Source organism: Elgaria multicarinata, chromosome 17, assembly GCF_023053635.1.
Source record: "Elgaria multicarinata webbii isolate HBS135686 ecotype San Diego chromosome 17, rElgMul1.1.pri, whole genome shotgun sequence".
In the NCBI taxonomy this organism is placed as follows: Eukaryota; Metazoa; Chordata; class Lepidosauria; order Squamata; family Anguidae; genus Elgaria; species Elgaria multicarinata.
In genome coordinates this window covers 16,584,077-16,598,635 of record NC_086187.1, presented here as the reverse complement: position 1 = coordinate 16,598,635, position 14,559 = coordinate 16,584,077, and the positions used below count along the sequence as shown (strand labels likewise).

Genomic DNA, 14,559 nt, shown 5'->3' with positions numbered 1-14,559 from the left:
TAAACTAGATTGAATCCATTGGACTACAGATGGGAACAATTCCACGACGTTTTTCGACCATCCAAGTTATGGGTGGGTATAAAACATACAGGACAAGAACGTGCAAATGCAGTAGGTCATAATGACTCATGCTTTAGGCACCCGTAAAAGCTGCGTCCCAATGGATCTTCAACAATTAGCAAAAACCTATTTGCATTTATCAGCTAGAAATGTGTTGTTTCTTTATTCTTATTACATTTATATCCCACCTTTTTTCCTCCAAGGAAGTAAAAAACCCTTACACTAGGCCTGTCGCATAAACCCTTCTCAAGCCAAGCACCACCACTTGAAAACCTGAGGGAGGTTTAATTAAAACCTTTCCCCTAGCTATGAGGGAAACACGTTTAATACTGGATCTGTTCTAAATATACCGTAGGTGTAATCTGGTCATAGAATAGCAGAGTTGGAAGGGGCCTACAAGGCCATCGAGTCCAACACCCTGCTCAATGCAGGAATCCACCCTAAAGCATCCCTGACAGATGGTGGTCCAGCTGCCTCTTGAAGGCCTCTAGTGTGGGAGAGCCCACAACCTCCCTAGGTAACTGATTCCATTGTCGCACTGCTCTAACAGTCATGAAGTTTTTCCTGATGTCCAGCTGGAATCTGGTTTCCTTTAACTTGAGCCCGTTATTCCGTGTCCTGCATTCTGGGAGGATCGAGAAGAGATCCTGGGCCTCCTCTGTGTGACAACCTTTTAAGTAGTTGAAGAGTGCTATCATGTCTCCCCTCAATCTTCTCTTCTCCAGGCTAAACATGCCCAGTTCTTTAATGACGGTAAGGCAGGTAAATAATGCCCAGCTGACACGTGGTATTTGATAGCTAACAAAATAGTAAGTTTATTGTTATTTAAAAACTTTAAATAAAAATATAATACTTTCAATCCTGCCTAATCTAAGCTCTCCACACACCAACCATCTCTGTCTCTTTTACACTGATCCTAAATCCCTAGAATCTAAACTCATCTTACTTTACAAATAAAACCCACAAGAAAACAAAACCTAAAACACACTCACACACACTCTCCCTCACAAACTCCCAACACACTCCTTATATACTCCTCTTTCCCCCCTACTTATTACATCATAAACCACGCCCACTCAGTTCTAACATTCTCTACTTACCAGACATACTAATCCAGACATATACAATATAATTGACTGTGGGGTAACGCCACAGGCGTACGTAATCCTCCATTTTATCCAGAGAGCTTCGGCTATTGGGCAGTATAGAAATGCAATAAAATAAATAAATAAATAAATAAATAAATAAATAAATAAATAAATAAAATCCTTGCAACAACCCTGTGTGGTGGATTAAGCTAAGAGTCAGTGACGTCCTCAGAGCTACCCAGTCACTCCATAAAATGAAAGCTACTGAATTAATTCCATGGAACATCTGCCCAAATCAGTTTTATAGCTACCAGTTCCAGAAACATGCACAAACCTTTTGAAAATTTGTCAGACAATTGCCTTTAATTTCCTGGCTTGGGATCTTTACCGGGGTTGGGTGGGGGTGGGGGTGTTGTTGCGTGGAATTGAGGCCGTAAATAGAGTTTGGGCAAAATTTCAGCTGCGAATAGTGCAATTTGCACAAATTAGACCATTTCGAAAATATATTTATTTTTTAAAAAATGTAACCAAAAAGTGATCTGTCCCCTAACAATTGATACCTAAATAGCTGTTATATACGAAGAAGAAAAATTAATTAATACAATTTTAGGGGGGGGGGACAATACAAAAGAAGGAGAGAAAGGGGGGGGAGAAAAGAAACAAACCAATAGAAATAGCTAAATAAACAAATATACTAATTAATAAGTGTGCTGTGTATACCTGCTTCAGCTTTGAGCATTTGAACATTATAACAGCAAATGAAGTTCATACAGTAAATCAGACCATTGATGACCATGACTTTGCTCAAATCTCCCCCCCCCCTGCAAATCCACGAGGTGGCCTGAATCGCCATGCATCGAGTCAGGCTGGCTTACGGATGATTGAGCCGGAGTCTGAAGGCCTGAGCTGGTGAAAAGTCATCCTGCTCCACCCCCCAGACGGATTCCTACGACATCCTTAGTCAGGAGTATCCTTATCTCTGCGTTCACATTTCTTGCTACGTTCCCTTCCAATGACGTGCCTATTAGGCTAATGGTTACGAAGGCAGGGACGTTGCCGGAGCTGACCCATTTCCAGTTAATTGTTGCAAGCCGCAACTGAGTGGTGTCAGCAAGCGCAGACGGTTCATAATTGGCCCGGATTGCTCTTTCCTTGGGTCGCTGGGGAAATGCAAATCTGAGCCGCGGTGGCTGTCGGCAGCGAGGATGCAGGGCGCCTTGAGCCGAGCGTGAGCGAGCTCATTCCACGACTGGTGCTACTGCCCGAGCTGCGTGGCTAACAGACCACCCACCTGCTTCCTCCAGCTGTCTAATTGCTTGTCAAATCCACTTTAGCGCCATTTAAAACGGGCTTCTTACCTTGAGCCGCTGGTTGAGCACCAGCGTTTAGAGAGACAGAGGTATCATTTGGTCAAGTCTGGGTGCTTTCATTTATTTATTTTTTAAAATCAACGGAGGATACACACACACACCCTCCATGCAGTAGGGTTGATCCCTTTGGCTGTGTGTTTTGTCTGCGGTGTAAATGATGACTATCAAATATCACTGCAAGTGGGAAACCAAACCAGCCAGAAAGGGAGCAGCTACAGAGAGCTTGCTTCATCCCTCTCTACCAAAAGGAGCACACACCTCCAGCAGACAGTTACCTGAGGCAGCAGACTCTGGCTGCATCCATAGGCCAGAGAACCAAGGGCCACTGGGAGCGTGTTGACCAAACCGATTACCAGGAAGAAACAGTGACTTGGGGCGTTGCTAGACGTACCGGGTGTTCCGTCGTTGAGGAGCGGTGAAAGCGGCTTTTCCCGTTCAGCCGTGACGCCTCATGATCCACACCTGCCTTCGATTTATGGCGGAAGTTTGCGCCGGTTGTGCTGCTGCCGCCGCGAGCACGGTTGCGCAGCCACACCGGCCTGATTGCCGCGGTTTTTTTTTTCGCTCGCTGCACGGTTTGCGCACGTCCGAAAGACCGCAAACTTGCGCAGCCGTCAGCGATGCCGCCGCCGGCCCTGGCGGCGGCAGCGGCGGCAGTGCCAGTGCCAGCTGAAGTGCTGCTGGTGCTGTTGAGGGTCAACATTGATGCGCTCACTTCCTGATGGGGGTCGTGGCGGGTGTCATATGACCCGAGGTCAATCGTCTGCATGGCCACTGTGCCTACATCTCCCATCATGCCTCTGAGGTGTCGGCGGCGATGACCGCCTCTGTGCCCTGTGCCCCATCCCAAGGAGCCAACCCACATCTGGCCGTAGCCATGGCAGCAGCCCACAAACAGCTCTGCCCTCTGCCAGCCTGGTACCCACACTAACAGGCAGCGTACAGCACCGCCATTATGCGGCCACGGTAGCTGCCCACCGCAAGGAGTCACCAGCCACTTTTCCGGTCCTCCGTTCCTGCGCAAACTGTCACTGGGGAAATAAAAAAAAAAAGCCGCTCCGCCGCGCTGCCCCAGCTGCCGGACTGCGCGCAAATGGCGGAGGCGGCTTGACCGAAGCCGCTGACCACTCCCCCTTAGCACGCCTTTTCCTGACCAGTGCCGACCGCAGTGACCTCACATCCTCCCACACGTACTCCAAATTACCGCGGGACAGCAGGAAAAGGCGCACTACAACTCACTTTTTTAAAGTCGGGAGAAAGAGGCTTCACCGCAGGATAACGGCGGATCCTCGTGAACGTCATCTGGAAGCCTCGACGTGGCTGCGGAAGGTAACGCGCGCTAGAGCCTCGTCTAGTAACGTCCTGGGTTGCTCAACCTGGTAATCCACACTCAGTGGGTTGTAGTTAAAATGTAGGTTGTTGAATGGGTTAGCATGTTGTCTGAACCCAGGACAGGGTAGGGTGGCTTTTAGCCATGCAGTGTGGCTTATTTTTCTTGAGCTAGTCAACTTGAGAACCCATGGGTTGTTGTTGGATTGTTCAGGATAGTTGACAAGCCACACTGCCTGGTTAACAAGCCACCCTGCAGAAAATGTCTTGGGTTCAGACAACACGCTAACCCACGGTTCGACAAACAACCCCACTGTTCAACAGCAGCCTACATGCAACCACTGAGTGACCCTGTTCAGATGACACGCTAAGCCACGGTGGTTAAGCATTTTGAGCTAAACGTTATGGCTTAGTGTGTTGTGTGAACCATTCCTAACTATGTCGGCTACATAACCGTGGTTTAAACTCGCTCCCTAACCATTTGCTGGTTGAGTGCAGGTGGTTGTTGAACCATGGCTTAGTATGTTGTGTGAACAGCCATAGTGTGGTGACAAAACATCGTATCAAGGGGGAAACCAACCTGTCACCATACATCCGCTAGAGAAGGAGCAGCTATAGGGATCTTGTTTCGCCCTTCCCTGCCAAAAAGAACACCTCTAAGAACTGGTTCCTGTGTTTTGAATCTAAGAACTTAGAATGTAAGCCTATGCGGCAGGGTCTTGCTATTTACTGTTTTACTCTGTACAGCACCATGTACATTGATGGTGCTATATAAATAAATAATAATAATAATAATAATAATAATAATAATAATGGTTTCCCCTCCCATTTTGTTTTCCTTTTGCGTATTGACTTTTAGATAAGGCTTGAGGGCATTATTCATCTTTGTAAGTCACTCCGGGAGCTTGTTTTTGGCCGAAGGGCAGGCTGAAAATTCTGTAAACCAATAATAAAATTCCCATGTAAACGTCCATGGCTTTTGTCACATCTGATACATTCCCTGATCTGTGCTTCTGCCTCTGTCTCCCACCATTTTCTCCCACCTCCTCTGTGTTTGACTGTAAATTTCTCGGAACAAGAGATTTGAAGACTTGACCTCTGCTAATGGCCATGTACATTTATGGTGCTGTAGAAGCAATAATAATAATAATAATAATAATAATAATAATAATAATAATAATAGAGAAACTCCCTGATCAGGAGCCGATCTATGTTTCCATTCATGTCCTTGAACATTGGAACCATTTATTGCGAACAAGGATGGAGCCTGCTAATGTTTCGTCGCGTATAATATAGGCTGATGAGAATCACGCGGAAAATGTAACTTTATCACTGCAAATACTAGGAATTGAAGGCCTGTGGGATTAGGAATTCCCTGTTGTTCTGAGGCCAGCAGGAGACTTCAATGCTTTTCTTTATTGGGCCAAATGAAGTACTCTGATCGAAAGCTCCATTCAGGGGCTTTGATTCCTACCCTATCTCCCCCTACTGCCCCCGGTGACTTCAAATACTTGTGAGACTTGTAAGCAATTTTGCTACTTGCTGTGTTGCTTGGCAAATACTTCTTTAAGGGCCTTGGTGAAGGGGCTCTTTGTTCAAACATCATTTATGCTTGTGTGTTAACATCAGAAATATCTTTTAGTCTTCTATTTCTTAAGTATGATTTTACTCTGTTTCTATTAGACATCTTGAAGTCTGTTCTTCAAGTACAGATTAAAAGGTATCTTCCCCACCCATCCTACTGCGTAATCTACTATTTAGTTTTACCATAATGGTCCCGTTCAGAAGACACCTGAAACCATGGTGAATAAGGCTTTTTGCATTATTCACTTTGGTTAAAGTCATGGTTTAGGGTGTCTTCTGAACACAGCCCGGCTTTCTGGCTGCTGTGGTTAAAGCCATGGTTTAAGGCAGTGGTTCCCAAACCTTTTCAGGTAACCGCCCCCTTGATTCCACAAACTCATGCCCAGTGCCCCCTACCCTACACTATAAAAATCATTATTCAGAATAGTGGTTTTCAACGACCCACTAAGGAAGATAATGACAATAAAATTCAAACCAGTAACAATTAATGGAATACTTTATTCAAAATCCAATTGGTGTGCCCCGCCACGCTGGCTGCAAACAGAGGCATTCACTCTCTTTTCCCTCCCTTCCTCGGCAAGCCTGGGGTGGGTGCTTCCCATTTAGAGGGGATTCTAGGAGTTGAAGGACTTTTTTCTGTCTAAACGTGCATAAAATTGTGTCTTTAACTTATTATGTCACACTAGCATGAATAAAGGAATCAAACAGGATTTCCTTCTTCAGTGGAACACACTTACTTAGGAGTAAGCACCATTTTGTTATAGGAAAGAATAATGTATTTTAGTTAAAATTTAAAAATAATTATCTGCCACCTGGTACAGAGTTTTGCTATGGACAACCTGGCTGGGACTGAAGTAGAGGGGCACTAATTTTACTGTACTTATTGTCTTTAAATATGGTTAAATATCCCACAGTTACCTTGCTATTCTATTTCTACAGTTCATTTTCTCCTGTCTTTTCTTCACCCTCTCTTCGTTTTCAGGCTGAATCCCATGCACATTTACCTCAGAGTAAGTTCTATTGATCTCAGTGGGGCTTACTTCTGAGTAGACATACTTAGGATTGTGCTGCAGCTCTGTTTTTATGGTGACACAAGATATACACATACCATGTTTACCAAAAGAAGGCTTGAAAAAAGGGGGTTGGACACCCTGAAATAAGCAAGGGCAGATAGGAATTGTTTTAGCAAGCATTCTGGAAAAAGGTGCTGCTGAATCTTCTTTAGCCAGGAAGGACCTGGGGAATTGCAGTTCTCCCTCCCTCCCCCTTTTGTTTTCTCTCCCAATCCTGTTGTAGTCCAGATTTTTTTGGGGGTGGGAGCACACACACAGCATCTCTCTCTCTCTCTCTCTCTCTCCCCAACCCCTCCTCCCCCCAAGCCTCACAATAGCTGCCGGGCTGATTAGGACAGGAGGGCAGAAGCTCAGAGAGGAGGTGGCCCCAATCTTAGGGTGACCATATGAAAAGGAGGACAGGGCTCCTGTATCTTTAACAGTTGTATTAAAAAGGAAATTTCAGCAGGGGTCATTTGTATATATGGAGAACCTGGTGAAGTTCTCTCTTCATCACAACAGTTAACACTGCAGGAGCTATACTAGAGTGACCAGATTTAAAAGCGGGCAGGGCACCTGCAGCTTTAATTGTTGTGATGAAGAGGAAATTTCACCAGGCTCTCCATATATACAAATGACACCTGCTGAAATTTCCTTTTCAATACAACTGTTAAAGATACAGGATTTGCCATTCTTTCCTGCTTGGTCCCTGGGTTTTAGGACCTTCTGGAGAGACCACCTCGAGTGCCCCCCCTGCCCCCCCTTTGCCTGTTAGCGCCCCCTGCCACCCCTTTGCCTCTTAATGCCCCCCTATGCAATCCCACTGCTCGCAAGGGGGCAGTACCGCCCATTTTGGGAACCACTGGTTTAAGGTGTCTTCTGAACGGGGCCAATGTTAAGAAGAATTTAAAAAAAATATCAACATTGAATTCAGCATTTGTTGTATGCAAAAAAGAAGTAGAATAAAAAAAAAACCCTTTATTTAAAGGTGCCCATCATAAAGCTAGCAGCGGTTGCGCAATGTCCCAATTTCCTCTTATAGGAGTGACTCTTTAGCTGGATAGAATGCCAGTTCTCTTAAAGATACAATGCCTATACAATCGCCACAACATTACAATTTCTAGTTTAAGTCATTCCTGTGCATTTCGTTTTGTTTTCAGTTTTGCCAAATGTTTGGAACATGGAGAGCGAATTCACCATTCCTGAGCAAAAACAAGTAGAAAATAATGAAGAACTAGCAAACTCTTATGAAAGAAAGCTGATTGAGGTAAGAATGCTTTACTCTATAAAAAGTAAAGAGTTAGAAAAATACCTTCTCTGTGGAAGCTGAAAGAAGTCTTTCAATCTTGTTCTGATGTGTAATGGCCCTTAATCTTACCTTCGTTTGAAGGTCAAGATTTAGCTATTTCAGAAATGATGGATTATATTTTCTAGATTTAGATAATGAAATTCCTTTGCCTCCCCGTATTGCTAAGTTTCAAAAAGCTGATCTTAAACTTTTGTTTTATAATTTACAAAAGAGAGAAAAATTTGTGTGTGTGTGCGTTTTTCTGTATATGCCGTTCTGTGTTTTAAAAAAGCTTAAAATATACCTTCTTAAGTTTGAGTGTGAACTTATATTCATGTCAATCCAGACCTTTGCATTGGTTGTCCGGAGCAAACTGCGGCCGGACTGGGCTTAGTTAACAGAGAAGATGAAAAGCAGCTGTGTTGGATGTGATGTTCGCAGTTTACTAGACAATGCCTGTGCTTAGGTGTCAATATCCAAAAGGGACTCTTATTATTCACATTGTCTTCTTCTGGCTAGTAATGATCATTTCCTGAAATGGAGCCAAGGAGCGGGAAGGCGGCATTGACACATTGGGTGACTCTGTAAAAGCGCTCTTAATTAGAGAACAGAATTCAGCTTTACTTGCAGTTTTCAGTTGTGTACAATTTAGGACCCTATTCATGATGTGCTTTTATTTATGGTGTAAACTCTGAAAGTTCATCAGCTTTAAAGCAGACATTTAGTCAGAGCTGATCCTCGAGATGTTCCTATTGCATACTGTGATTAGGCCGGCAGAAGTCGGCTAGGCTGGTGGAAACCAATTGGTCCCTTCTCTCTTGGTTCAAAGAACAAAGTTGTGGCTAGTGTGATGGACCACCTCCCACCTCCACTCAACTCTGCCTGCTTGAGCCTGTGGCGGACTCTGGGATGTGTCAATTCCGAAGCTCCCTCCCCCTCCGACAAAGACTGAGTTCCTAGGTGAGGGGAAGGAGAAGACAATCTCTCAGCCTGGGCCTCCTGTTTGATAAGCTGCTGGGAAGATTCCTCCTTGACTCCTGGATAGTCTTGAAGAATTTTCTCCTGTCTCAGCTGATCTTTTCCTTCTTCAGCCTCTGAGTCCAATTCGGGACCCTCATCAGGTAGATGAGGTCTCATCCTGACACCTGGTACCCTCCAGTTGTGTTGGACTGCCCCGACTCCTATCACCACCAGTCAACATGGCCAATGGCTAGGAACAGTCTTATCATGATCACCTCTTCAGCTCAAGAGCTTAACAAGGTTTGCACAGAACCATGGCCAGGTACAGTCAGGAGGGGCCTGACTACGAAGTGATAGGAAACAGTCTTCTTAAGATGGCTAATTCCAGATGGCCATTTTTCCTTTCTGCAATTTCAGTGGATCCACTCAGAGGTCCTAGCTTTCTTTGGCACCTGAGAGAATGATGCATGCCCACCTGTCAAGGGCTGGTCAGAAGATCTCTTTTTAGTGGACATGTGAGGTGATAAAGTAGAATATGCTCACATTACCTGCCTTTCAACTGTCACTCTTTAAGCGTTCTTCAAACCTGTCTTTGACAGCCCTGGGGCTCAAGCAGTAGAATGAACAACCATAAGGGATAATGACAAAAGATGAGAAATGGAATGTTGGGTCTATACCGCATAGCTGAAATCTGTGGGGTGAACAGAAAGGAAAGTTATGGGAGCTTTAAGATGCGAGTCATACAGACCCAGAATTTGATTTTGACGGTATTCCCGGAGGCATACATTGGAGTTTGGTTATGAATATTTATGGATGGACGGGGCTCAACTTGTGTCAGAAAAGCGGTTCAATTTGGCACTTGAAATGTTTGACAAATTGTTCAGCCCTCTTCAAATTCTCCTTGTCTGAAGTACTTGAGAAAATACCCACAGAGGGGTGTGTGTGTGTGTGAGAAAGAGAGAGAGAGAGAGAGAGAGATTCATCCAAGTATGTTGAATTGTGTCTATTATTATTATTATTATTATTATTATTATTATTATTATTTATTTATTTATTTATATAGCACCATCAATGTACATGGTGCTGTACAGAGTAAAACAATAAATAACAAGACCCTGCCGCATAGGCTTACATTCTAATAAAATCATAATAAAACAATAAGGAGGGGAAGAGAATGCACCAAACAGGCAGTATAAAAGTCAGAACAAAATCAAGTTTAAAAGCTTTAGGAAAAAGAAAAGTTTTTAGCTGAGCTTTAAAAGCTGCGATTGAACTTGTAGTTCTCAAATGTTCTGGAAGAGCGTTCCAGGCATGAGGGGCAGCCGAAGAAAATGGACGAAGCCGAGCAAGGGAAGTAGAGACCCTTGGGCAGGTGAGAAACATGGCATCAGAGGAGCGAAGAGCACGAGCGGGGCAATAGTGTGAGATGAGAGAGGACAGATAGGAAGGAGCTAGACAGTGAAAAGCTTTGTAAGTCAACAGGAGAAGTTTATATTGGATTCTGAAGTGAATTGGAAGCCAATGAAGAGATTTCAGAAGTGGAGTAACATATCTCTTTACAACTCTTTGAGAGCAACAGCCATGCAAAGAAGTGGTCTTTCCCCTGCTACTGTGTGCTAACGTTTACTTTGTCGTCTTGAACTTAGTAAACCATTCTCTGTGCTGAGCTGGATATGGGGCTTCATTGCATGGCCACAGTCACATTCTTCCCACTGTTGTCTGTTTGTCTCTCTCTTCCCTCCCTCCCTCTGTTTTCTCATGGTCTGTTAAGATTGCATAGTCATTAAGAACAGAGTTCTGTCTATGTTGCCTGTGTAATAGTGATGGAACAGTATCAATTAAAAACAACAACTATCTTCGTCCAGATTGGGGCTCGCAGTGAACAGGTTATGCTCAGCAGGATAGATTGCAAGAGGTCAGGACCCTGGTCAGCTCACTGTGAGGCTAATTAGACACAGATACTGGATACAAGACAAACAACAAAAATCAGTGATGTTGCTTCAGCAACGTTCAGAAGTCCACTGTGAGCTTAAATTGTCCTGCAATGAAGTTTCACACTCCACCCCTCGGAGAAATTGCCTGGAATCAAAGGGGTCGTAGTCTGGCCTGTAGGCGCTAGTTCCAGTGGAATGGGGGAGTTTCCTGTTGCCCCTGGCGGGAGGCATTGTAGCAGAACGGATGCCTTCTGGTACCGTAGATGGTTCTTGGGAGGACTCCTTTGTGTCAGAGGAGTGGGGCACAGGAGATGGAGCCATTGCTGATCCCTGAGGCTTCCCTTCTGGGAGGTCTGTGGTAAGGTGACTAATTCAGAGGCTTTCTCCGGTTCCTGAAGCCATGTTTACCCATCTTATTTATTTATTTATTTATTTATTACATTTCTATATCGCCCAATAGCCGGAGCTCTCTGGGCGGTTCACAAAAATTAAAACCACATCACTGGACCCTTCCTCTGATTGCAGGAGGTCCAGCTCCTGGGCCATGACGGCAGTTCATGCTTGCGACCTCCAAGCCCACAATCCACCAGAAGTGGATTTGAGTGGCCACGTACTAAATTTGGCTGTGAGTTGTGACTTGAGCATGTGGCAAAGACAGCACCCCACGGAGCTCCCTAAATCTGTGTGGACCTAATGATAATTATGCGAGTGAATTGCTTGTCAAATTACAGCACAATCCTGGGCATGTTTACTTAGAAGTAAGCCACACTGCGTCTGATGGGCCTGACTGCCAGGTATCTGAGCACAGGATTTGTAGCTTTAGTAAGTTAATTGTGATGTTAGTGGTGTACTTGCTATGCTGCGTATAAAGATTACCCCCAAACTATTAGGAAGCAGGTTTTGCACCGTCTTTTGAAGATACTATGAAAGTTGATGAATACTTCTAGTCATGGATGGCAAAGTAGTCTTCTGGCTGACTCCCCAGCTCCATTGAATCCTTGAAGTGTTTTGATAAATTAGCTTAACTTGTCCAGCAGTGCAAACTGTGTCTATGCCAGTTCATTACCACTCTCAATGTAGGGTAGCATTCTCCAATCTGGTGCCCTCCAGATGTGTTGGATTGCAACTCCTATAATTTCCAGACAGCATGGCTAACATATCTGAAGGACACCTGGCTGGGGAAGGCTGGAAAAGAGGTTTCCTGATGAGGGTAGTAGTGGTGGTATCTGCAGTCTCTCCTCCACTTCTCAGGCCTGTGGCTATGGCAGCCTTGCATGTACCTCCTCGATGAGGGTAGTAGTGGTGGTGCTTGCAGTCTCCTCCACTTCCCTGGCCTGTGGCTGTAGCAGCCTTGCTTGTACTTCCTGCAGATCCAGCTGATCCAGACTAGGGCTCCTAGTTACCTAATGCCAATGCTTTTGGATGCCCTGCATCCCGTTCTTCAGCAGACTAATCTGAAGAATTAGTTATAGACGAGATTATCATCATCACAGTGCAAAATTTCCCTGTAGTCTCTTCTCCAAGGTCTCGGATGCACAGACTTTTGTCATGAGATGTGAACAATTACTTTCTGAATCAACTGAGAGAGTGTATAACTAAGAGGCTTTTCTAACTCTCTCTCCCCCCCTCCCCCACTTTCTGATTTGAGAATTCTCCTGCAAATTATTCCTGGATCTATGTTGTTGTATCAAGTGAATGGTTTCCTCTCTCCAGTAACTTGTAAACTGCCAATTTGATTCCAGTGTGTTAACATTCATGAGGACAGTCAGGGAGCACATTTTTACACAGTGCAAACATAACACAAGCATAGGAGGAACTCCTTTGAGCAATCTCTTTTCCTGTCCTTCCCGCCAAAGAGGAGGATGTTTTTTTGCTGGATCAATGGATGTGTTAGAAATGACCTTTCTCACTTCCACGAAACTCTTCCTTCTTGCGTGGGCTTTCGAAGTACAACTCCAGAATACAGGAATGCAATCCTGTGCCCATGCACTTGGGAGTAGTAAGCTCCAGTGAAGTGAATGGGTTGAGTTACATGTGTATAGGATTGCGCTTTCAGATGCAACAGTGTAGCCAATTAACCTGGTGCAGTTCAACAACCTTTTAACTTAAGGACTTGAAATGGAAACCATGTTGGTGGAGATCCCATGCTACTTTGGAGTCCCGTCCCCTCCCTCTGACATAGAGGCTTGCTTTGTTTTTATTTTAGGGATTTGTATCACATTCTTCAGCCTTATAAAGAATTAGAATAAAAATGAATGAAAACAAAAGCATTAAAATGACAACAGTTTTTAATAAAAGCCATCAGCAGAGATAAATGGAGTCTCTCTCCTGTATACAATGATCAGTATCTGAAGCCATCTTCCAGGAACCTCCTCCAACGGAAGTTTGGAGGATGGCAACAAGGGAGAGGGCCTTTTTGTTGGTGGCCCCTCAATAGTGGTTCACTCTCCCCATTGTCTTTTTTCGGGCCACAATACCTGATGGTGGGCCTCTCAGCTACCCATATATTGTGCTCATCAACTAAGGCCCTTCTCCAGATGCCTCCTGCAAGGAAGGCTCGGAAGGAGGCAACAAGGGAGAGGGCCTTTTTGATGATGCCCCCACAATTATGGAACACTTTCCCCAGTGAGGTCCACCTGGAACCGACATTGTCGTTTTTTGGCACCAGGTTAGGATTTTTGATAAGTTTTTAACCAGTCCTGGGATTTTTATTGTTGATTTAAAGGGTTTTTGTATATAAATTTGTGTGTGTATATATATATATGTTTGATAATGTATTTTTAAGGTTTTACTCTTTGTAAACAGCCCTGAGTGTTTTGGCTATTGTGTGGTATAACAGTGTACTTTGGACTAATTGCAGCTCCCTTGCCATCTTCAAAGGCAACGCCACACACAGCACATTAAGGGAAAGCCACAGGGGACGTTCTCTGTGCCAGAAAGCCAACTTAGGCCTCCTTTAGTGAAGTTGTGTCGAGGAGTACTGCTTCTCTTACCTTCCTCTTCAGCACACTTGCTTTTTTTTTGCCTTAGGTTATTTGTGGAAGTTCTTCTGAACGCTATACCAGGGGTGTAGAGCTACATTGCTGTTGCGGGGAGGGCAGTTCCCAGCCCATCAGTACGTCCTCTGTGGGATGGTATTTCCAGACAGCATGGCTATAATTTCCAGACAGCATGGCTAACACATCTGAAGGACACCTGGCTGGGGAAGGCTGGAAAAGAGGTTTCCTGATGAGGGTAGTAGTGGTGGTGTCTGCAGTCTCTCCTCCACTTCTCCTCTGACATTGTTGCCACGCCTGCTGACATTGTTGCCATGCCCTCTCCGTGTTGGAAAAGGCATGGAGAAAGGGACTCAGACGGCACTGGGAGCAGCATCTTCTCTTCCTCCCCCCAGTCCCTGGTGTTGCCGTCCACCTGCATCCCTGCTGGTTATTTTTGATTGGTGATAACAGCAAGGATTCTTCCAGGGGGCGAGTCCTGGAGCCGAGTCCTTCCCCCTGGAGGAACCCAAGGAGGCGGCCCGTGGGCTCATCTCCACACTTCCCCTTCAGGGTCTGCAGCTTCTTCATAAAGGTTGCTCATTGTGCCCTCAAAATTCCAGAAATCTTGTGCTTTTCGGCTTCAGCCACAAATGTTCATGGAAAGAGCCCATACTGGAGTGGTGGTGGTCTTACTAGGAAAAGGTTAGGCAATCACAATTTGCATTCACTGAGATTAGGCGGCCCTTTCAGCTGTGTGCAGCTCGAAACATTTATATTTTCTGGGTCCTTTCCCCCCGCCTTCCAATTCTATATATGCTATTACAGAACACTTTATAATTAACAGCACAAAAATATCTGATCCGCAGCTGTCACGGCTGAAGCGTGGTGGCACGCCGAACAATAGATAGAATCGTTG

At 44.9% G+C, this 14,559-nt stretch overlaps 1 protein-coding gene across 3 annotated transcripts in view; it reads left to right on the top strand.

The window, feature by feature from the left end:
- The window catches only part of SNX29 (sorting nexin 29), a 235,980-nt gene that overhangs the window by 97,875 nt on the left and 123,546 nt on the right, over positions 1 to 14,559 (top strand). For all 3 annotated transcript variants that reach the window (XM_063143273.1, XM_063143272.1, XM_063143274.1), the window contains exon 15: positions 7,644 to 7,750. In XM_063143273.1, coding sequence (XP_062999343.1) covers positions 7,644 to 7,750 — 107 coding nt within the window. The remainder of the gene's footprint in view (positions 1 to 7,643; positions 7,751 to 14,559) is intronic.